The following is a 24188-nucleotide window of genomic DNA, read 5'->3' as shown; positions in this document are numbered from 1 at the left end:
CATTCCCTCTCCTTCACTCCTCTAATTCAGCACTGAGTGTTTTGATCGGCTTTTAACTATAGGCAATCCCCTGTCATTTTTGCTGATGGCAAATCATTTTGGTTTTTCCTGCTTTGACTGGTGGACCACAGTGGGACTTATGTGGTTAGGTGATGGATGGAGTCTGAGCCCAAGTTCAACTCAGAATAGATTCCCAGTTCCTGGCTGTATAATTAGAATAGACCTAAATGGCAACTGACAGGATGCCACATTGGTGCACTGACCTATGGAGTTAGGGCCCTTTTGGTAAAACAGCCAAGTGGAAGCCCCTAGAACTCCCTGTCTTTCCCAAGATAGTACTTCAAAAGCAATTCTACATCCTTTGGAGGAATTGCAGAGATTAGTGTCACCATTAGCTTGAAAGAAGCAGGGGTAGTGATCCTGTCCCCATTCAACTAGCCCATTAGCCTGTGCAGAAGGCAGATGGATCTTGGAGAATGACTGTGGATTATTGTCAGCATAATCAGGTGGTGACTCCCCAGTTGCTATTCCAAATGAAGTATCCTTACCGGAGCAAATCAACACAAGCCTTGGTAGCTAGTGTGTGCTACTGACCTGGCAAATGTTTTTTCTTCATACCAATTTCCAAGAACTACCAGAAGTCAAGAGTACATACATATCTTCACAGTCTTGCCTCTGGGTGACGTCAGCTCTCCCACTCTCTTCTATAATGTAGGCTGCAGAGAACTTGATCTCAACAGTCCACACAGTGTCACATAGATGCACTACATCGACAACATTATGCTGATGAGATCTGATGAGCAGGAAGCAGTTTTGTAAGTGGGGTGGGCAGTAAACACTCCACTGAGGTCAGTCTGTCAGGGTCCAGTCTGGAGACAAAAAATGCGCCATTTACTTGAATAGAATCACATCAGTTATTTGACAGAGAGAATTTAATATGAAGAATTGTTAACTAGATGTAAAGTTGTTAACCAGCTAACTGAAAGAGTAAAAAGAAAACTAAAGGGTCACGAAGGTAGCAGCTGCAGGAAGCAGCTACCACCCCTAGGGCTGAGGGGTCCAGGGGAAGAGGTTGAAAAGATTAAAATTTAGAAACTCAGAGTAGGAGCACCATAGAGCTGAGACTCAGGCCTCTGCTGGGGGGGGGAGCGTGGTGAGAGGTGACGGAGGGAGGGGTAGCGCTGTTTGGTTGCTGCTGGTGACATTTGGTGGGTTTTTGGATTTTGGGGGCAACTTATACTACATTGGAGTGTGCTACTTCAATCCATTTACTTCCCAAACAACCCATAATGCTTTTCATTTTGAGTGAGGTCCAGAGCACACGAAGGCTCTGCAGCAAGTCCAGGCTGTGTGCAAGCTGATCTGCCACCTGAGCCTTATGACCCAGCAGATCCAGAGGTTTGCAAAGTATTGGCGGCAAATAGGGGTGCTATATGGAGTCTTAAGCGGGCACCGATAGGTGACTCATGGCGCAGACCTCTAGAGTTTTGAAACAAACCCATGCCATCTTCTACAGTAACTATTCTCCTGTTGTTACTGCTCCTGGCTGGTTACTGGGCCCTGCTAGAGACCAAACACCTGCCCATGCCCATGAGTGACCACATGGCCTGGGTTCCCATCATGACCTGGTGTCATTTCTGCATTAGTCAGGTCCTGCCAGGAGACTAGCTGGGCCAGCTATTTGAATGAAGAAAATTATTTTCTAGGTATAAAGTTTTTTGTTTTTTGTTTTTGTTTTTGGTGGCTGGGTGGTACAACCCTTGACCATGGTGGTATCAGCACCACGCTCTAACAGGTGAGCTAACTGGTCAGCCCCAAACTTGTTAACTAGATAATTGAGAGGATAAAAGGAGAACTCCAGGCTGGCTGGTTAGCTCAGTTGGCTAGAGTGTGGTGCTAATAACATAGAAGGTCCAGGGTGTGAGCCCTGAACTTGCCAGCTGCCAAAAGGAAAAAAAAAAAAAAAAAAAAAGAAAACTCCAAGTCAGGGATTAGCCAACATTTTCTGTAAAGGGCCAGAGAGTAAATATCTTTAGCTTTCAGGCCATACTGTCACAACTACTCAGCTCTTCTGTTGTGTGGAGAGCAGTCACAGACAATGGGTAAACTAGTGCTGTGACTGTGTGCCAACAAAACTCTATTTGCAAAAGCAGGCAGATGCTGGACTTTGCCTGAGGCCATAGTTTGCCCACCCTTGCTCTCAGGTGTGATGGAATAGCACGCAGGAAGTCGCCACATCCCTAGTTCTGAAGGAACAAAGGGAAAGAGCAGAAACTATTTGAAACTTAGAAGGGCCCTGTGGAGGTGACACTCAGACCCTGAGGAGAAGCACTCGCTGGCTGGCACTGGTGTCCCTGAAAGGGGCTGGATGAGGCCGGTTCTATAAGTGTTGGAAAGCTGCAAACTGGATTCATCTGCTGCCAGGACATGCAGAGAGTGGCAGGGGTTGGGCAGTAGACTGGAAGGAGCAATCCTTTCTCCCTCTTTCAGACTTGCAGCCTCCCTTTAGCGCCTCCTGTTGGCAGAGTCTGGCAGGGAATGGCTGACAAAGCAGGAATGTGGTTTGCACAGAGCTGGGTGTAAAGGGCGGGTTTGGAGCTAAGGGACAATCACAAGTGCTTTGATTGGCTTTTGGGCATTTAGACGACACCCCTGTCATTTCTACAGTGGCTCATCATTCAATTCTTCCTGATTTTATTCAAGAGATTAAATAACCGCCAGGGTCCTGTTGGAGTGGGGGTGGGGGAATATGTCAGGGTAGGGAAGTCTTCTTTAAGAAATAGGTGTTTCTGCTGGAAATAAAGAGTGAGGAGAAGGTGGGAAGGGGGTTCCAGAGGCTCTGAGAGGAGCCTACAAGGAGCTAGCAGCATTTAAGGATTCTTCTGTCCTACTTACAGAATGAAACCTAAATCTGACCACCACCACTGCCACCACTTAGTCCTGCCTCCAGCGTCTCCATGGACTTCTTCAGTTGGCTCCCTGGTCCCTGCATCCACTCTTGTACCTGTGATCTGTTCCAGATCACATCATCATTGCTTGTCCCCTCACCCCCCAAACTCTGATGCCCTGGGAACAGAATCCAGCCCCTTTCCATGGCCCACAGTTCCCTTCAGGCTCTAGTCCCACCCTGCTGCATTTCCTCCCCCTCGTTCTCTGCTTCAATCTCCCTGAATGCTGCAAGCCACTTCCCACCTTAGGGGCTGTCCCTCAGCCTGGAACTTTCACCCCAGATCTTCTGCCTCACCCCCCACTTCCTTTACATTTGTATTCAAATAAGATTTCCTCACAACTGGAAGTGTGTCCAGAGCAGCATCTTCTGCCAGTCACTATCTTGTTGCCTTGCCCTATTTTTCATCATAGCACTTGTCACTACCTGACGTTGTATGTTTATAGTCACTGCTTCATTCCCAAAGCTAAAACTGTGCTTGGCCCATGGAGGGCACTTGGGAAATATTTGTCGAGCAGGTGAATGAATGTACGAACAAATGAACAAATGGAAAGGGCAGAGTGGCTGCAATGTAAGGATAGAGGGTAAGATAGCAGGGGATGAGGTGGGCGAGGTTGTAGGGGCCAGATGGGGCAGAACCTCATAGGGCCACATGTGGGGCAGGGCCTCATGGAGGGCCAGGTGTGGGACAGGGTCTCATGGAGGGACAGGTGTGGGGCAGGACCTCATGGGGCCAGGTGAGGAGATTGGGTGATAGTTTAAGAACAATGGGAGTCATTGCAGCATTTAAGCATGGGAGTGTTGTGACCAGACTGTAGTTTATTGGGATCCGTTAAGCTACCAGCTGAATGGCCTGGAAGGCAGGGACCAGCTTTGTAGTCATAGACGGTGGCCTGGGCAGGGGTGGGCAAGTGGAGGCAGAGAGGAGAATGACTCAATTCCAGAGGTGATTTGGGGGGCAGAATTAGGAGGGCTTGAGGATGGATGCAGTGAGGGGTGAGGGAGAGGGACATATGAAAGACAACTCCCTGGCTTCTGCCTGAGGTGGTGTTGGGTAAGACTGGATGCAGAGCAGTGTTGAGGGAGAGGGTGGAGGCTGAGGTTGCTGCGAGTTTGTTGAAAGTGCAGGGATTTGCTCACTCCTCCTGTCATTCAGTCCTGAACTCCCTGGGATCCAGGGAGGAGTCTCACACTTTGACCTGAACTCAGATGCCCCCAGTCATGAAGGGGTGGGGGCACCAGACAGGTAAAGTGGTTCCAAATCCATCGGTCAGCTAAAGCGAGGCACCTAACCTCTCTATGCCTCAGTTTCTTTGCATGTGGAATGGTGGGAATGGTGGTCCCTCTGCACAGGGACCAAATGAGCTACTCCAGGGAAAACCTTGGAACAGTGGCTACACAGGATAAGTGCTGTGGACGAGCAAGCATCTGACCTTCATGGGGTTCTATTATAGCACCAGGAGAGGAGAGGTCTCTGTGGCAGTGACATTCCCGGTTTTCAGCAGAGGAGGATGGGAGGTGAGATGCAGCAGATCTTGCTTTGAGATGGCCCTGAGTTTGAACGGCCCATAGTTTAGTAGCAGAGGCAGAGAAGCAAACATATATTTTCCAAATTGAACTAAATGCTGAGATCAAGTGGTGTCAGGGTGGGGGTGCGGTGGGTGGGGGGTCCATGGAAGGCCTCCCAGAGGAGGGAAGTCATGAAGGTCCCTGGAATGATGGGTGGGATCCAGCTCTGCCAGGCAGAGGGGTCACCTCAGGCTAAGGGAGTGGCACGCTCAAAGGTACTGTGGCCAGATAAAAGCTGGCATGAGACAAAGGGGTGGTGAGTGGCCCAGCAGTGTTGTGAGGGAGCTATCGGCAACCTTAGATGCCATTCAGAGAGGCTGGACTTGATCAAAACCAAGTAGTATTTGTTGGGAACCTACTCTGTGTAGGCCCCAGGGTGCCCCACTGAACCAGACAGGCGAGAAGCTTGTAATGTAGAAGGGGAGACAGCCCGTCACTAAGCAAACAAGCAAGATCATCTCCAGTCATTCTAAGGATATAGAACAGGGTAATGGGCACTGGTGAGAGAGAGGACCCTGGGGTGGGGGTGAGGTAGGGTCTGGACGCTGCTTGAGGTGGGGAACAGGCCTGCTGTGTTGACGAGCATAAAGCAGGCCAGCGTGGCTGGAGAAGAGTGGGTGAGAGGAAAGCGCATGAGATGAGGCCGGCGAGGCAGATGGGGCTCAGGTCATGTAGGGGCCTTGGCCGTGAAAGGGTTTCATCTTAGGTGCCATGGGAAGCCACGACAGATTTTAAACAAAACTTTAAATAACCCTTTGGTTTATATGTGGAGAGTGAATTGCGGGGGTTATGAGTGGCGGCAGAGGGGGCTGGTGAGTAGGCAAGGGCGTTGTCAGGAGAGAGATTCCAGTGGCCTAGGCCTGGTGGTAGAGGTGGAGAGAGATGCGAGTGTTTGGGGAGAAGAGCTGCTGCCCTTGCTACTGGAAAGAGAAGCAGCAGGGCCCAGCCTCGGTGTCTGGCCTGTGGCAAGGCCTCAGGAGTAAGTGAGGAGGCTAGAGAGCTAGCAAGGGATGGGGAGCCCTGCAGGCTTGCAGGGGGAATTGGGGTCCCAAGCTCCTGGCCACTCTCCCCCCAGCTGTCCGAAAGGCCGCTGCATCCTCCTGAGATGGGGACTTGGGCCACTGTGGAGGGCCTTGCCAGGACAGACCTTCCGTGAGGGCATAAAAATAGGATTCCTATATTAGCTGTGATTATTCCCACGACAATTCACATTCTAGTCATGAAAGTGGTGAGTGCACAAGAAAGAGGGTAAACACTCCTTAGTCTCAACACCCAGGAATTCCCAAAGATGTTCTCAGAAACCAGCCATTTGTTGGGCCCCTGCCACACATTGCTGCCTCTAGAGCATGCTTTGGGGCTGGTGCCATCTCTCTCTCACCCTGCATTAGTTGTTTAACCTGTGCCATCTTTCTCTGCACTTGTTTCATCTTTAAGGTCTGTGTCCTCTCTTCCTGACAGTGAGGAGTTGTTTTTAGGATCTCTCTCTTCTCTCTTGACCCTGGATTCTATTGTGACCCCATCTGCTCTCTCCTTGACCTTGGGTTTTATTTTCAGCCTGTACCACCTCTCTCTATCTTGTGGTTATCTTTTGGGCCTGTGTCATCTCTCACTGACTTTGGGTTGTGTTTGGGTCCTGTGCCATCTGTTCCTGACTTGGTTAGGTTTTGGGCCTAGACTGTCTCTCTTTCATCCAGGGTTGTACTCTGGTACCTGTGTCCTCTCCTAACCACAAGTTCTGTTTTGGGCTTGTGCCCTCTCTCCCTGACTGTAGATTGGGTAGGGCCTGTGTTATCTCTGCACTGGCTGGGGACATACTCTGACCTGTACCCTCTCTGTCATTTCTAGGGCTTATGTCCTCTCTCTATGTCCCATGTTCTGTCTGAGCCTGTATTACATTGTGTGCTCTCAGCCTCAGCTCCTTCAGGACCTTGGCTCTTATTTCAGCCCCAGGGGGAAGTCTGTGCTTGAATTTGTGCTTGGAGCACCCCCAATCTCCAACCCCGATGCTGGGACCCAGTTGAGGCCTAGGGGTTGGAGTCAGTGTGCCTGGAAGGGAGCATCCTGGGAGCTGAGTCCGCACCCCAGGACTGAGACAGCTGTGGGAGATATCACCCCCAACCCCCTTGTTTCACAGAGGAGCAAAATGAGGCCCAGAGATGTACAAGCTCCCGCCTGAGGTCACCCAGCAATCTGGGGCCGAGCCAGGGCTCCCCACTCCTTGTGTCCTGCTCTGCCTGTCCTGTCATGTATATGCGAGTGCCATGTGTGTATGACGGCATATGCTGTGCTGCTAGGGAGTGCCCCTTTTGTGTGTCTGCTCTGCTGCGTGCATTCACCGTGTTGCTGGGTTGGCCTATATCTGGGCATGCATGTAGGTGCAGGTGTGACTGCATGCAGAGCTCACAAGTGCAGTGTGTGTGCATGTCTCTGTGTGGGGGAGGGTCTGTGATGTGCCAGATCTTTTCCTAGTCTGTGTTCAGCCCTCAGCCAAAGGCTAGCTAATGTCTCCTCGGGCCAGAGTGAGATGGCCCTTTTGGATCAGCCAGTGCATTCCGAAAGGGATTCCAGGTACTCCAGCCAGGCCCCAACCCAAACCCTTCTCTGGTCCACCCCACCCACAACCCACCCTTCACTACTTCAGACCTGGACCCCAGGCACCCGTCCCCCACTTGGAACCATGTGCAGCCTCACTGAGGTCACTATTCCGGTTGAGCACTGGTCCTGTGTCTTGAGAGTGTTCATGGGCACATTTAGGTTGCTAGTGCCTGCCGTCAGGAGAGTAAAGGTCAGGTCCCTGCTTTATGGTCCCCAGCTCCTGCTGTTACTCACTAATGCCTTTGCCTCTCTCAGACTCAGTTTCCCCATCTATGAAATGGGGCTAGTAGTGGCCCTCAGGGAGCTGTTAGGAGGAGTGTACAAGATAATCTACATAAAGTGCTATCTAGCATGAAGCCTGGCACAGAGTAAGCGCTTAATAAATGTTAGCTGTTGTTAATCGTTAAGACAAGAGGTGAAACCAAAGCCCACAGAGGGTCTGGAGTGAGTCAGCATCTGGGCAATTTGACTCCAATCTCAGGCTGTTTGCACAATGGGCAGAGGAGATGGTAGGGGTGGTGAGTGTTTTATAAAGCAGGGCTAGGAGGAGGGGGCAGGAGGGCAGGATAGAGGCCAGAGGAGGCTCTTACAGCAGACATGAGAAAACAAGACCCAATTTCAGGCTTGGATGGACGCCTGGAGCCAGTCCAGGTTCCTGACCCTTCTGTCCCCGTCCTCTCTCTTCTTTGCTTCTCTCTCAGTGGCTTGTTATCGGTGTGTTGCTCTCTAACTGCCTGTCTCTGTCTTCTTCTCTGCCCCACTCTTCCCCGACCCTGTTTCCCCTCAGCAGAAGGCAGACCTGGCTGTGGCTGCATTCACCATCACAGCTGAGCGTGAGAAGGTTATCGACTTCTCCAAACCCTTCATGACCCTGGGGATCAGCATCCTCTACCGAGTGCACATGGTATGGTTCCCCCAGAGGTGTAGGCTGCTTGCCTGGGGCAGGGGCTCTAGGTGGGAGCTGAACCCCCAGTGGATCTTGGAGGGGCTGGTCAGGTCCCTGGGTCCCTGGTGAGGACAGGAGCTGGGCATCCAGGTCAGGTGTGGCTCTGGGTCTCACTCCCTCTCCCCTCAGGGCCGCAAGCCTGGCTACTTCTCCTTCCTGGACCCCTTCTCCCCTGCTGTGTGGCTCTTCATGCTTCTTGCCTACCTGGCTGTCAGCTGCATCCTGTTCCTGGCTGCCAGGTGAGTCTACTGCCTGCTGCCTGAGAAGGAGGCATGAGCTTGGGCCTATGGGACCAAGCTGCTCATCTGGACCATCCTTGTCCTTCACTTCAGGGAGTGAGGATTCCTGTGCCCTCTTTTCTCCCTTTCTTGCCCTGTCTTTCCATCTCATTCTTTCCCCCTTGTGGCTCTGACTTTTGCTCTGTAGTTCTCTCTCTGGGTCTTTCCCCTTTCTGTTCTTTCTGTCTCTCCTCTTTTGCCTCCATCGTCTTCTCTATTTCTCTCTGTGTGTGTGTGTGTGTGTGTGTGTGTGTGTGTGTGTGTTTCTCTCTCTCTTTCTGCCTCTTCTGTGTCTATCTCTGCCTCTATCTTTCCATCTGTTTCTCTTTCTACCTCTTCTTTCTGTGTGTGTTTCTGTCCATCTCTTGATCTTTTCCATCTCTCTCCCTTCTCTTCTGATCATGGTGGCTCTGTCTCCTTCCTGTTTCTCTCCTTTCCTCTCGTTCTTGGCCCTGTCACCTGCCCCATGTCTCTCCACAGGCTGAGCCCCTATGAGTGGTATAATCCACACCCATGCCTGCGGGCACGTCCCCACATCCTGGAGAATCAGTACACGCTGGGCAACAGTCTCTGGTTCCCCGTGGGGGGCTTCATGCAGCAGGGCTCGGAGATCATGCCCCGGGCACTGTCCACACGCTGTGTCAGTGGAGTCTGGTGAGAACCTTTCTGTCTGCCCCCACCTGGGTCTGGGGAGGGACTGATTTGAGGCCTGGGCAGAGTTGGGGGTTACTGCAGTCTCCTGGGTGGAATCCTCGTTCCCTACCTAGAGCTGTGACAAGGCATTGGTTGGAGAGAGCTGAGCCCCAGCTCTGCCACTCAGTAGCTGTGTGACCTTGGGTAGGCCACATCCCCTCTCTATGCCTCAGTCTACTCATCTCAAAAATGGGAATAAAAACACTCATTTTTCTCAGAGCTCTAAGGATTCGGTGAGGCTATTTATGGAAAAGTGCTCTGTGAGCTGTGCAGCCTTGTGCTGACACGAGGGTTTATATAGTCATAACAGGACCTGTTGCTGTCTTAGACCTTGTCCTGGTCGTCCATGAGCTGCAACAGCCTTCACTGTCCAGATTCTCCCTTAAGGTCCTACAGGGACCCAGTCTCCTCAGACACAAGCCCCAAAAAGCTACATGTCAGAGGGCAGACACTGACAACTCATGATGTCTGGCCCACAGTTTAAAAAAATTTGGAATTAGATGCCAGCACTTAAATATTGGGCACATTCACTCACACATCCAGATTTCTGTCTCTTCTTGAAAATCTGGGCGCTCTGGAAGCACTCGGCCAGCGTTCCCACCTGTTGTCAGTGTCTGCTCTGTCCCCATACTCCCCACTTCAGTCACTTTCTGGCTTGGCCTCCATAAGCATTTGCATTTGTCAGCTGGTGTTTTAAATAGAAGCTCGGTTTAGTTGCAGTTCCTACAACTCTTCTCACCTCTTTTTCCTCATTAGAACCAAAGAAAGCTGAAAAAATGCTTAGGACAGGGAGTATTCTCCCCAAGTTATGGATTAGAAGACTGAGGCCCAGAGAGGAGTGACTTGCTAAAGTGTGTGCATTCAGCTATAGGCAGGGCCAGGCTGAACCCGGGCTCCCTCCCCCAGGCCAGCCAGCCCTCAGCACTGCCTGAGCCCAGCCTGGCTCTGCAGCCCTTTGTAGCCTCTCCAGGGTGATCCCAGGCATCTGGCCTTCTCGAGGAGTGCTTGCTTCTTCTTCGACTCCTGGTCAGAATTTGCGCATCCATGGTTATGCCACAGATGCCTATTGAGCCCCATCCACAGGCCCAGCTATCAGGTGAAGAGTCAGTCCCATCTCTGCCTTCAAGAGGCAGAGGAGCCGAAGATAAACAAGTATACAGATAAATAAACACTGGATTTCATATTTTATTCAAAGAATGTGTCCCAAATTCTACTCTTCCCCCATTTCTCACTACTGCACTTGACTGATGTTAAAAAAAGAAAAGAAAACAAAAGAATATGTCCCAAAGATGTTGTTTAATTCAAGAGTAACCCTAATGGGTGGCAGGCTTTTTTCTTTTCCCAGCTAAGTGGAACTAACTTTCGTATGGTACTTGTTTGCAATTCACTTGGTCCACTGGCTTTCAAACTCTTAAGTCTTGATTTTTTAATGTTTTTGGATTTGCATCATTTCAAATGATACCCATCTTAGTTTTCTGTTTCTGCTGCAACAAATTACCACACATTTAAACAACACAAATTTATTCTCCTACAGTTTTGGAGGTCAGAAGTCTGAAGTAGATCTCACTGGGCTAGATCAAGTTGCTGGCAGGGCTGGTTCTTTCTGGAGGCTCTAAGGGAGAATCCCTTTGTTTGCCTTTTCCAACTATTAGAAGCCGCCTGCATTCGTGGGCTCATGGCCTCTTCCTCCATCTTCAAAGCCAATAGCATAGCATCTTCAAATCTCTCTCTCTGACTCTGACTTCCTTCTTCCACTTATAAGGACCCCTGTGATTCTGTTGGGCCCACCTGGATAATGCAGGATCATCTTCCCATCTCAAGATTCTTAACTTAATCACATCTGCAAAGTCCCTTTTATCATGTAAGGTAACATATCCATGTGTTCTAGGGATTAGGATATAGACATTTTTGGTGGTGGTGGTAGGAAGGGGCTTATTCTACCTACCACATACCCCAAGTGAAATTTATTAATATTTTTGATATAATGATACATCCAATGCACATAAAATGTACTAGCGAGGAGCTAAACAGGGTGCAGTGACAGAGAACAGTAGAGAATGGGGGTGTTCGGAGAAGGCCACTCCTGAGGAGGAGAACCTGGGCTGAGTCCTAAAAGCCAAAATGGTCTATGCCAAAAGGCTAAAAGTCTAAAAGTCTATGCCAAGGAGAGGGAAGAGTGTGCTACCCAGGCAGAAGAGAGCTGGGTGTGAGGGGAGGTGGCTGATTGAGCTGAGGGGACCTGCTGTGGCAAATCTGGCCGATGCGGGGTAGGGGGACCAGTGGCCTCCTTTCTGCAAGCCATCCTTTCCCCTCCTCAGTCAGGGACCCTCTTCCTGAGTATCATGCTCTCCAGCAAGGCACACTCTGGTATGATTCTCAATCCCACTCCCAATCTCCCCAGAGCGATAATTATGAAGCAGTAAAGAATAGAATATAATTAAATAAAGCAAGCATACAGAACTCCAAAAGAAAGGAGGGTGGAACAGCAGCACCTCCTCCCACGATGAGGCCTTGCAAGCATCGTGTCTATTCAGAGGATCCTTGTCAAACTCTGGCTTCTTGGATTTGGTGCACCCCCGCAGAAAATAACAAGTGCTGGTAAGGATGTGGAAAAATTGGAACCTTCACAAATTGCTGTGGGAATGTAAAATGTTGCAGCTGCTCTAGAAAACAGTTTGTTGGGTCCTCAAAAATTTAAACACAGAATTATCATGTGACTCAGCTATTTCACTCCCAGGCATAAGAAGAATTTTTTTTTTCCTTTTTGTCTTTTTTCGTGTCCGGCAACGGATCGCAACCCTCAGTGTCGCGCCCGTACCGGACCGGGACCGGCAACGGGATCACAACCCTCGGTGCTGCGCCCGCCCCTCGCTCAGCCAGTGAGCGGGAACCGGTCTGTATGTGGGATCCGAACCCTTGGCGGGAGCGCCACCGCGCTCCCAAGCGGCACACTGTAGCAGTGCGCCACTGGGCCGGCCCCAGCCAGGCATTTTCTGCCACTTCTCACCATTGTCACCCAGGAAGCCCCAGCTCACACCCCCTCCCTCCTTGCAGCCTTTAAACTGGAATCACTCTCTTCTGCATTCCAAGTCCTCCCACACATTTGCTCATTCAACAGATGTTTGTTAATCTCTAGATGTGGCCCCGGTAGGATGATTCAGCAGACCAGGTCGCGGCCCTTGTGGGACTCAACATCCCAGTGTGGAGCAGTGGGGTGTTTGGTGCCATCAAGTCCTAGGGGACTTGGCTGGTGCCTGATCTGCAGCAGCTTGGCCAGAACCTGCTTCCTGAGCCTCTCATCTCTAGTGTCCATTCAGCCCTCAGCATCCTACAGCCACACCTGAGGGCTCATCATCATGAAAGACAACTCTGCCTCGGAAATCAGCATCTCCAAGGTTACCCTCTGACCACAGCCCTTGTCCCTCCCAGGCCCTCCCTTGGTCACTCTGTGAAGTGAGTCCTTTGACCTCCCTCTTCCTGTTCTCTGAATGCTTTCACATTCATCTCCCTGTAGGCTTGTCTCTTCAGCGGTTGTCCTCAACTCTTCTTCAGGTTATATTTTCCTCATGCCCTCCAGGCGAGAAAATCCTTAAACCTCAGCTCTAGCCAGCTGCTTGGCTCCTCCCCTTTGCCCCCAAACCCCAATCCACCAAGGGCAAGTGTGATGCCCTTATTGATTGGTCTAATTCCTGTTTGACCTGTAGTACACCCTGTTAGCCACCCTGCTTCTAGAAACTCCTTGCTTCTAGGCTGCTATGTCTTTGGTCCTCTGTTTCATTTTGCTGTGGCTTTCTCTTGCCCTTCCCATCCCTCAAGTGGTGCTTCTCACATCACACAAGTGATTTTTCAGTGCTTGAAGACCCAACTTTTTTGTGTGTGTATGGCTGGCCAGTAAGGGGATCTGATGCTCTCTTCTTATAACAATTTTTTTTTTCTTTTAAAAGATGACCAGTAAGGGGATCTTAACCCTTGACTTGGTGTTGTCAGCACCACGCTCAGCCAGTGAGCAAACCGGCCATCCCTATATGGGATCCGAACCCATGGCCTTGGTGTTATCAGCACCACACTCTCCCGAGTGAGCCATGGGCCAGCCCAAAATTGTACTTATTCTTTATGCCCCTTGTCCAGTCTCTCTCTATCCCTCTCTCCCTCCCCCCTCCCACCACTGATAACCCAAGATTTCTTCTCTCCCTCTGAAAGAGTAATGGTTACTCTGTTGATTTGTTGCCTAGATGATCTGTCCAATTCTGAAAGGTATGTTCAGGTCCCCAAATATTATCATAGAGCAGATGCTTCTTCTGTCACTCTGGAATGGGCTTTGTGGAGAGAGACATCCTCTTCTTTTCTTTGGTGTCTGCTGGTGACTCTCCTTGTGTCAATGCACTCCAGTGGCTGGTGGACCATCTTTGTGGTGGTTGTGATGTCTAGCCGCTTTCATGGCAGCCTTGGTAACAGTGGTGGCTGCGGTGGGCCACCCACATGGAGGTGCTGTTTTTGGCATGCTCCTTGGCACTGGTGGTGTGCCTGGTTGTTGGGGGGGCATCCAGTCTCCAGCTCCATACCCCAGGTGCCTGGGTGGGGTCCCAAGGTGTTGGCATTGTGCCTGGATGTGGGCGGTGGGGGGGTCTGGTCCCTGGCTCCAAGCCTCAGGTCCCTGGGTGGGCCCCAAGGCACTGGCAGTGTGTGTGGTTGTGGGCGGGTGGCCCGGTCCCTGGCTCCATACCTCAGGTCCCCTGGCCGGCCCAAGGTGCTGATGGTGTGCCTGGGCTGGAACTAATTTTTTGTCCTTTGTTTACTTCTAAAATGGGGGAACTTCCTCTGAGAACCAATACTTGAGCTGTTGTTGAGGTAAATTGCTGCTTTGCTGCTATTTCCCTAGGAAAGACTTTTTGTGCAGCTCAGGGTTTAATGGTTGACATTATAGGTACTTCTGGCTCTCCAGAGGCTGGGTGCATCCGGGTTGTGTAGAATCTCTGATCTGGGCCTGAATCTTTTCATCAAACTGCACCCCATGTAATTCTGCATTCCCAACCAGTCTCCTCTGAGTGGTCCTGTGCTGATCGGGGGGCAGATTGGCTGTCCTTTCTGTGTCCCAGTGTTCTCCTGGTGGGCCCATCTCCCCCAGCACCTGTGCTCCAAACATTTCCCATGGGACAGGCTGTGTGCTGGTCCCTTGTGATGACTCACTGGCCTCTGAATGGCTCCCCTTTTTCAGCTGTTCTTTCTCCTCACTCCTGCATGGGTCCACGGGAACCCTATTAGTGGTCTTGCTGTCCTGGGGGCCACCAAGGCCCTCTTATCCAAGCAACTCCATCTGAAAGGCACAGCTGCGGCTTTTGTCAGCTCCTGCTCCATGCACTCAGCAGTTCCAGTCTTAAAGCGGCTGCAGCCTGAAACACTCCAAGCAGTTTTTTCTTTCTTTCATCGTGGATTTTCCCCCTTCGTGAACTCCATAGGTCTCTCTTCCTCTTCCCCTGAGCTCCAGCAGCCCCAGCTTGGCTGTTGTTACATTTTTATAGTTGTAAATTGGATGATTTGTGGGAGGGAGTGGTGCTGGGGACCATCTATTCTACCCTCTCGACCAGGACTCCTCAAGAAATTTTTTAAATGAGGAATATATCTTTTATTTTTACCCACATATCTGCCATTTCTAGTGCTCCTCATTCCTTCTTGTACATCCACATTTCCATCTAGTATTATTTTCCTTTTACTTGAAGAACCTCCTTTAACATTTCTTGAAGTGCCAGTTTGCTGGCAATCAATTCTCCCAGTTTTTGTTTGCGTGAAAAATGTGTTAGTGTGTCATTCTTTGAAGGACATTTTTGCTGCATATGGAATTCTAGGTTGACAGTTTTGTTTTGATTTTTCTTCCAGCACATTGTTGCATTGCCCTTTGGCTTGCATACTCTCTGACAAGAAGTCTACTGTCACTGTTATCTTTGATTTGCTATATGTAATGTGTTTTCCTCACTTCTGGCTGCTTTTAAGATTTTCTCTTTATCGTTGGTTTTCAGCATTTGATTATAATGTACCTTGATGTGTTTTGTGTTTATATGTGTTTATCCTACTTGGGTTTATTAAGCTTCTTGGATCTGCAAGTTTATAGTTTTCATCAAATTTGAAAAATTATCAGCTATTAGTTCTTCAAATATTTTTCCTGTTATCCCTTTCTTTCCTTTCTTTCTGGGACTCCAATCACATATGTAAGGCCACTTGATACAGTTCCTCAGGTCACTGAAGCTTGGTGCTCATTTTCAGATATTCTTTTCCTTTCGTTTTGGATAGATTCCATTGATGTCTTCAAATTCCTTGATCTTTTCTGCTGCAGTATCTAATCTGTGTAATCCCTTCCAGTAAAATTTTCCTTTTACTTGTTGTGTATTTTATGTCTAGTAGTTCTATTCACTTCTTTTCTTTTTAAAAAATTTATTTATTATTATTTTTTTTACTGGCAGGATTAACCAGGTGTGCTTCTTTTTTATACTTTCCATTTTCTTATTATGTTCATGTTCTTCTTTACATCCTTGAGCATTCTAAATATGCTTATAATAGCAGTGTTAATGTCCTTGTCTGCTAATTCCATCACCTCTGTCAGTTCTGGGTCTGTTTCAATTGACTGATTTTTCTCTTGGTTATGGGTCACATTTTCCTGCACCTTTGTATATCTGGTCATTTTTTGTTAGATGACAGACATTGTGAATTTTACATTGTTTACATTGTTAAATGTATTTCTTTAAAGAGTCTTGGACTATTTCTGGCAGGCAGTTAAGTTACTTGTGGATTATTTTGATCCTTCCAGGCCTGTTAAGCTCTTTTAGGGAAGGTGTAGCATTGCTTTTATTCTAGGGCTAATTTCACCCTATTTCTGATATGTTGCACTTTTGGGTCTCTACTGAATGTCTCACATGTTCGATGAACTCTCTTTACTTTGGAGGGAACTCAGAAGATTCCCAGCCTGTGTGGACACTGGGAATTGTTCCCTCCTTAGAAGTTTTTCTTCTCTGGCCCCATGGAGTTTCACCTCATGCAGGCACAGATTGATATTCAACTAAAGACTCAAGCGGTGCCCAGATTTCTGGAACCCTCTCTCTGTGTGCAGCTCCCTCCTCTCTGGTAGTCTGTCCCACAAATTCCAGCCATTTTGGCTTCCCTGATCTCTGATCTCCAGATCCACAACTCACCAGGATTACTGGACTGTTCGGTTTCCCTTCCTGGGGTTGCAGTCTATAAATTAAATCCAGCTGACAGTCTGGACAATGATAAGGCTCACTTTGTTTCTCTTTTTTCTCAGGGATTACAGGCCTATGATGCCTGTTCTATGTCTTTAAATAGTTTCCTAAATTCTGTCCAGTTTTCTAGCTGTTTACAGAGGGAGAGTATTTCCAGATCATCGTACTCTCTTACATCTGGAATGGAAGTCTCTGGAAGCAATATTTATTGTATTAATGTATTTTTTTGGTAGCTGGCCAGCATGGGGAACTGAGCTCTTGAACTTGGGGTTACAAGGCTGTGCTCTAACCAACTGAGCTAACCGGCCAGCCCTGGAAACATTATTTAAACCCACAGAGTCTGGCTCCAGAACCCACACTTGTGGCGTCTCCACTATTCAGCAGTCACTGTGTCTTTTGGGGTCACTGGGGGTGGGGGTGGGGGCACCACCAGTGGGGTGCATGGCCACAGGGGTAGGGTGGCAAGAGTGGCTTCAGCCTGTAGCTTACCCCTCCCACCCCTCAGGTGGGCCTTTACCTTGATCATCATCTCCTCCTACACGGCGAACTTGGCCGCCTTCCTCACTGTGCAGCGCATGGAGGTGCCTGTGGAGTCGGCTGACGACCTGGCAGATCAGACCAACATTGAGTATGGTACCATCCATGCTGGCTCCACCATGACCTTCTTTCAGGTGGGGCCACCTGGAACCTCCCAGGCTTGATGTTGGGACCCCTGCCATGCTCAGCAGTTCAGGGTGGGGTGGGCAGGGCCTCCTGGGTCAGAGGTACTGATTATTGATGACAGTCAGGCAGGCTGGGGAGAAGAAGACACATGTGCTGTCATGGGGAGTGAATCAGTGCCATACAGGCCAAAGGGGGTCAAGGAGCCTGTTGGAAGGGCTGGGCCCAGGAAAATAGTCCAGCAGAGAGTAAGAAAGGCCTTTCAAGGTGAAAGGAGCTTGTCCCTATGGATTTGGGGTGGTGGGAAGGAAATAAAAAGAAAGCCTGGCAAGGAGGTTCTGGTGAATGACTGCAGAGGCCTATCAAATGTCAGGATGAGGCACTTAGATTGGACCCTGTATGTGGGGAGTTGGGAACAGTTGCTAAGTAAAAGGGTGAACATTCGAGCTGGAAGTTCCCTCTGGGCCAGGATGGGGATAGACTAATGGTCTGGAGGAGCCTGGAGCTGGGCAGGGGGGGCCACTGGCTGAGGGTTAAGGGAGAGGAAGAGAGGAGGCACACTCTCAGGGCTCCCAGGTGGATGGTGGGTTCCACACAGGTGGGAGACTGGAGGAGGTGTTCTGGGAGGTTGCTGAGCCATAGCGAGGGGCTGTGGGGCATCTAAAGAGGACTGCGTTCCTTGACAGTGTGGTGGGTGTGGGGATGACTTGGACTTGGCCTCGGACAGTTTGTCTTGTCTCTCTCTGTCTTTGGCTCTTTCTATCTTCCTCTTGTCTTTTCAATGTCTCTTGGATTGAAGAAGACTTCCTTGAAGACAGGGGATGGGGCTCAGGGGAAAGGAAGGGGTGGAAGGACTCTCACTTGTCTTCCCCTCATGCTCCCTCTGCCCAGAATTCGCGGTACCAGACATACCAGCGGATGTGGAACTACATGCAGTCGAAGCAGCCCAGCGTGTTTGTCAAGAGCACAGAAGAAGGCATCGCCCGTGTCCTCAACTCCCGCTATGCATTCCTGCTCGAGTCCACCATGAACGAGTACCACCGGCGCCTCAACTGCAACCTCACCCAGATTGGGGGCCTCCTCGACACCAAGGGCTACGGCATTGGCATGCCACTGGGTATGGCAGCAGCAGGGGTATGGGACAGGGGTAGGGGATACGGTGGGGGCCCTGTGAGTCCAGAACTAAGATGTGTGAGCAGGCCCAAGACCAGGCCAGACCCTCCCTGAGGCAGGCTGGCTGTATTGTGTGTGGCTTGGGGCAGGTGCCATCACCATCCTGAGCCTCTGCACCTTCAATCTGCAAAAACAGGCCTAGGAGCGATCAGTTCCAGCCTCACAGGGCTGTTGGGAGAGTCCAGGGAGACCTTGTATGTACGATCAGTATATGTGGGCCACGAGGCTTGCAATCTTCCCCCATTGGCAAGAGAGCCCCTTTAGGGTGAGGACCTGGTTTTATCTGCTTCATATTCTTTGCATCAAACCCACAGCCTGGCTCAGAGCTGGTGGTCAGAAAATGCTTGTGGGATGGATGGATGGAAGGATAGAGGGAGGGGTGGCTGGCTGGATCTGCCAGGGAGATTAGGATGTACCTGTATATACTTCAGGATGTGCTTTTCCAGGGTTCAGTGCTGGATTCCCACCACCAATTTGTCACCAAATTTTGGCATTTTGGCTTTTAAAGCCATCTATATGCTGATGATTTATCTATTACTGTTCAACAAATTACCCTAAATCTTAGACACTTTATAGGAGAGTCGGTGCTGTGGCAGGGAAGTGGTGTAGGCTGGCACTTTGGGGGACAGGCTCTGGAGTCACACCCACCTGGATTCAAATCCCAGTTCCCTCCCTGACTGAGTACGTGACCTTAGGCAAGAGTCATTCAGAAATACCTGCCTCAGGTGGTGATACCTGCCTCACAGGATCATTGTGAGACTTGAATAAATTTCTGTAAACCCAGGGTCTGGCACATAGTAGGTGCCTGATAAATATCAATCCCCCACCACTCGCCACATACCTAGTTCCTGTCATGTGGTAGATGCTCAAGAAGTATCCTAGTGAATGAAGAAATGAGTACAGAATAGGATGTGGAGGGTGTTTGGGGTCCCAGAATGGTTTAAGGGGAGGACTTGAGGGTGAGGAAGAGAGAGGCAGTCCACAGGAGAGGTGTGGAGGGGATTCATTCGCTCAGCTGATCTGTCCTGTGCTAGACGCTGAGACACCATGGTGGGTGGGGCAGCTGCCAAGTCCCCACCCTCCTGCCTCGACTAGGGCTGGCAGACAGCAAAGACATGATAAACATAAGCTGTAAAATATGACATCACGTGGTGACAACTGCACTGAAATAAATTAAGGGGAAGAGACTGATGGGGAGTAGGGTGCTTGGTACAATTTTTAAAATGTAGTCAGAGAAGGGCCAGCCTGTGGCTCACTTGGGAGAGTGTGGTGCTGATAACACCAAGGCCATGGGTTCAGATCCCTATATAGGGATGGCCGGTTAGCTCACTTGGGAGAGTGTGGTGTTGACAACACCAAGTCAAGGGTTAAGATCCCCTTACCAGTCATCTTAAAAGAAAAAAATAGTGTAGTCAGAGAAGACCACCTGCGGAGCCAACATGTGAGCAGAGACATGAACGGAGAGAGAGAAGGGAGAAGGAACATTCTAGGCAGAGGCAAAGGTCCTAAGGTGGAGTCACCGAGCTTGGCAGATTCTGGGAACAGCCAGGAGACCAGTGTGGTTGGAGGTGAGAGAGCAGTGGGGTGAGGAGAGGTGGGGTGAGAGGGCAGGGGCTGAGAGTGGCAGGGCCAGTGAATGCAGGATCTCTGGGACTAGGGAAGGACCTTGTTCTAGCTGTAATGGGAAGCCACTGGAAAATTTTAAGCACCAGAGAAGCATGGTCTATAATTGTTCCTAAAACTGTCTTTCTGGATGCTAGATTGAGAAGGGACTGGGTTGGAGGTGAAGAGAGGTTGCAGGGAAGACCCTGGGCACGTGGCAGAGGCAGGAGGGAAGGCCATGGTGAGTGGGCCATCTGGGGTGTGGGGTGGGTAGGTTCCCAGGGCCCTGATGGCCAGCCCACTCCCTCATGTGCCCGTTCAGGCTCCCCGTTCCGGGACGAGATTACACTGGCCATCCTGCAGCTTCAGGAGAACAATCGGCTGGAGATCCTGAAGCGCAAGTGGTGGGAGGGTGGCCGGTGCCCCAAGGAGGAGGACCATCGAGCTAAAGGTCAGCCACCCCCTCGTGCTCATGCAGTGTGCCCTCCCTGAGGAAACCCCACAGTCCTTATGCCCACACAGCTTGGACCCCCTGGCTTTCCCACCTCAATCCCCAGGTTTGGGCATGGAGAACATTGGCGGTATTTTTGTCGTGCTCATCTGTGGCCTCATCATTGCTGTCTTTGTGGCGGTCATGGAATTCATTTGGTCTACACGGAGGTCAGCAGAGTCCGAAGAGGTGAGGAGTTTGGCAAAGGGCATGGGCAGGGAGAGTGGGACCCCAGGGCTGAGGTGGGTGAAGGTTTGGCACTGGGAACCGTACCTGGTAGGTGGCAGGATCTGGAGAAGGGGAGGGGGAAGGAGTGGCAGGAGGTGAGGAGGGACCTGGGGAGGAGGGGAGCTAAGAGACCCCAGGGGTAAAGGAGTTCTCAGGAGAGGTGCAAGAGCAACAGGGGGTACAAAATTGAGAGCATGAGGAGGGAGAGAGGACCCAGGAAGTGATGAGGGTACAGGGGAAAGGAGGAGAGGGGGCACAGAAAGAAGGCTGTGGGGAGCCACAGAGGTGAGGAGAAAGCAGCTGCATGTGACTGGAAAGGAGCACAGCCTTGCTGATGGGTCTGCAGGCTGCACTCAGGATTGCTGCTTCCAGGGCCCTCTGCTTCCAGTGGGCCCTCTGGCTGCTCAGCATTTCCAGACCTATTTGCACTCCTGCACCCCTAGACTGCCGCTGGTGCCCCCTTCCCCTATCTCCACAATCAGCACCCCCCAACAGACTCCCCCTCCTCACTTCCAGTGCTGACCCTGCTTCTCCTCCCCAGAGCCCAGCTCTGTGTCTAGCACCACCTCCTGCCTTCTCCACTTGGCCTGCTGGCTCCTCTGAGGAGCTGCCTTCTGCCTGTGCCTTTTTCACTTCCTTTCTCACCTACCCAGCGCCATCCTCCAGCAATTCTCTCCTTTCCTCCTCCATCGTCAGTTGTCTTCTCTTTGTTAGATCAAGCCCGTCAGCATTCAAATGTGCTGTTCTCTCTCCCATCTTAAAGAAACCTTCTCTTGACCCCACTTCTACTAGACATTGCCCGATTTCTCCTCTTCCCTTTACAGCCTTGAAAGAGTTGAGTCTCCCTGCTATTTCGAGTTTCTCTCCTCCCATTCATTCCGGGACTGGCTCCAATCCGGTCTGTATACCCACCACTCCATTGAAGCCACTCTTGTCACCAGTGACCTCCATGTCTATCATCCAATGCCTGAGTCTCAGGCCTTATCTGTCAGAGGTAGCAGTAGGCTTCAGCACAGTTAATCACCCTGTCTCCTAAAAACTCCCTCTCTGCTTGCTCCTCATTTTCCTCCTACCTCTCTGGCCACTCCTTCCTGGGCTGCTTTGTTGGGTTCCTCTTTCTTCCAGCCTCTGTGTGTTGAGGGGCTCTAGGCCTCAGTCCTTGGACTGCTTCTCTTCTCTGTCTTTCTCCACTCCCTTGGTGATGCCATACAGTCAAATGGCTTTTAAGACCATCTATGTGCTGATGATTCCTGTATTAGTTATTTACTGGTACCATAGCAGATTACCTTAACAGCTTAAAACAGCAAACTTCCATCAGTTCAGTTTCTGTGGGCCAGAAACCTGGGAGCAGCTTAGCTGGGTGGTTCTGGCTGCCCTGGGTCTCTTGTGAGGTCAGTTATGATGCTGGTTGGGGCTGGTGTGGTTTGAAGGCTCAACTGGGGCTGGAGAGTCTACTTCCAGGATGGCTCATGGTCTCAAATGTACCCACGGGATTTTAATTTATGGAGGCAACTGATGACATGGAAAAGCCATTGCTATTGAAAGAAGGTTTTTGTTACTTACATTTCCCAAGAGAAGGGGGCACACCATGCCAGGTGGGGCCACAGGGGAAGCACCAGATTTGGTCAGGAGCCAGAAGCTGGAGCAGGGGAGAGCCTGGGCCAGAGCCTTTACTGAGGTTTCTTTGGGAAAGGCAGGACAGAGTAAACAGTTTAGGTTTGGTCAGTTTGAATAATGTTGGCCAACTCTGGGCTATAGGCGCTGTCCCTAGTTGTTTGGTACCTGGCCCTTTGTTGAGGGCAGGGGAAATATTGGCTTGGTGTATGAATTAGGTAAAGGGGATGGTTTGGGGTATAGACTCAATATCGTTTGGTTTGTATATGAAAGGCAGCTGAGCCCTTTGCTATCTTTAAGAACTGGCTAGTTCTGGGAGGGCCGGATTCTCCCCAGCCTGCAAGAATTCTAAGATGTCAAAGTATCCTCAGACACAGAAAATAAACGACATGATGAATACACTGGCTCACATGGCAGTTGGCAGGTAGCCTCAGTTCCTCACACAACCTCCATGGGGCAGCTTGGGTGTCCTCACACCATGGCAGTTGACGTCCCCCAGAGAGAGTGATTCAAGAGACATCAAGGCAGAAGCCAAAATGTCATGACCTAGCCATGCCCTCCTGTTGGTGACATAGACCAACCCTGATGCACTGTCAGAGGGGGTTACACGAGGGCATGACTACCAGGGGCAGGATCTTGGAATATGCCTACAGTAACCTTCACATGTGTATCTACTGCACATTTGTAAATTCAGCTCCATACTTGACATCTCCAGGTGGATGTCTAATAGGCATGCACATAACATTGTGTGTCCAACAATGGGCTCCTGCTCACATGCAAGGCAATGCCATACTTCCAGTTGCTTAGGCCAAAATATGTGGAGTTATCTTTCACTTCTCCCTGCCTTTCATGCCCTGTATCTGATCTCCTAGCAAATCCTGTTGGCTCCACCTTCAAAATATACCCAGCATCAAACCCTTTCTCCCGTCACCCTGGTCCTGCCTGGGTTTTTATAGTAGCTTCCTCAGTGGGCTCCCTGCTCTTGGCCTCCCTACAGTCTGTTCTCAACCCAGCTCCAGAGTGATCCTATGAAAACACAGCACTCCTCTATTTAAAAGTCTCCAATGGCACCCATCTGACGTAGAATAAAAGCAAAATCCTTAAATGACCTATGGGACTCCCGTGAGCTGGCCTTCATGCCCCTCGACCCCATCTCTTCCCTTTCTCCCCTTTGTGTGCCCCATTCCCAACCTGCTTGTGGTTCCTCAAACTTGCCAAGCTGCTCCCACCTTTGTCCTGCTCTGTTGTCCACCCAGAATGCTCTCCCAGGTCTCCACGTGGCTCACCCAGCCTTTACTTAAAGGCCTTCCTCTCAGTGCCATCTTCCTCAACTATCCTATTTCAAAATTCAGCATCACTCCCCACCCACACTCCCTATCTCTCTTCCCTATTTCATTTTTCTCCAAAGCACACATCCCCATCTAACATACTACCTCTATTTACATATGTGTTCTTTTCTGTCTCTGCACACTTAAATATAACCTCCAGCAGGTCTGGGACTTCTGTCCAGAACAGTGCCTGGTACACAGTAGGCACTCAGTAAATATGCCTTGCAATAATGACTTCGTGAATATGGGGCAGAAGATGGGAAACAAGTAGGAGGGAAGGAAGGACTAGTGGCAGTCAGAATAGAGAGTGAAAAGAGAAAAGAGAGGAGCCTAGATAGGAGGTGAAGGGCAGATTCAGGAACAGACCCAAGGAAGAACGGAGGTGTGAGAGTGAAGTGGAGAGGTGGGCAGGTGAGGCAGGAGACACGGAGAGAAAGAGGAGGGAGTGAGGAGAGGGCAGAAGGAAGAGAGGCGATGAAGAAAGGAGATGAGGGTGGGGAGAGGAGAGGAGGGTGTGAGGAAGGGAAAGGGACTAGAGGGTGGTGGGAGGGGAGGGGCGGCGAGGAGCGCGCCCTGACAGTGACCGCCCGCGCCACCCCCAGGTGTCGGTGTGCCAGGAGATGCTTCAGGAGCTGCGCCACGCCGTGTCTTGTCGCAAGACGTCGCGTTCCCGCCGGCGCCGGCGCCCGGGCGGCCCGAGCCGGGCCCTGCTGTCGCTGCGCGCGGTCCGCGAGATGCGCCTCAGCAACGGCAAGCTCTACTCGGCGGGCGCGGGCGGGGATGCGGGAGGTGCGCACGGGGGTCCGCAGCGCCTTCTGGACGACCCGGGGCCGCCC

At 50.6% G+C, this 24188-nt stretch overlaps 1 protein-coding gene across 1 annotated transcript in view; it reads left to right on the top strand.

The window, feature by feature from the left end:
- Nucleotides 1–24188, top strand: part of GRIK5 (glutamate receptor, ionotropic, kainate 5) — a 56203-nt gene that overhangs the window by 30602 nt on the left and 1413 nt on the right. Inside the window, exons 13-20 of the mRNA XM_008567256.1 lie at nt 7899–8015; nt 8187–8296; nt 8816–8989; nt 16763–16928; nt 17809–18034; nt 20015–20143; nt 20250–20371; nt 23955–24141. Coding sequence (XP_008565478.1) covers nt 7899–8015; nt 8187–8296; nt 8816–8989; nt 16763–16928; nt 17809–18034; nt 20015–20143; nt 20250–20371; nt 23955–24141 — 1231 coding nt within the window. The remainder of the gene's footprint in view (nt 1–7898; nt 8016–8186; nt 8297–8815; nt 8990–16762; nt 16929–17808; nt 18035–20014; nt 20144–20249; nt 20372–23954; nt 24142–24188) is intronic.

The sequence above is a fragment of the Galeopterus variegatus genome, unplaced genomic scaffold (genome assembly GCF_000696425.1).
Source record: "Galeopterus variegatus unplaced genomic scaffold, G_variegatus-3.0.2 Scaffold306, whole genome shotgun sequence".
NCBI lineage: Eukaryota > Metazoa > Chordata > Mammalia > Dermoptera > Cynocephalidae > Galeopterus > Galeopterus variegatus.
This window is presented reverse-complemented; position numbering and strand designations above follow the sequence as displayed.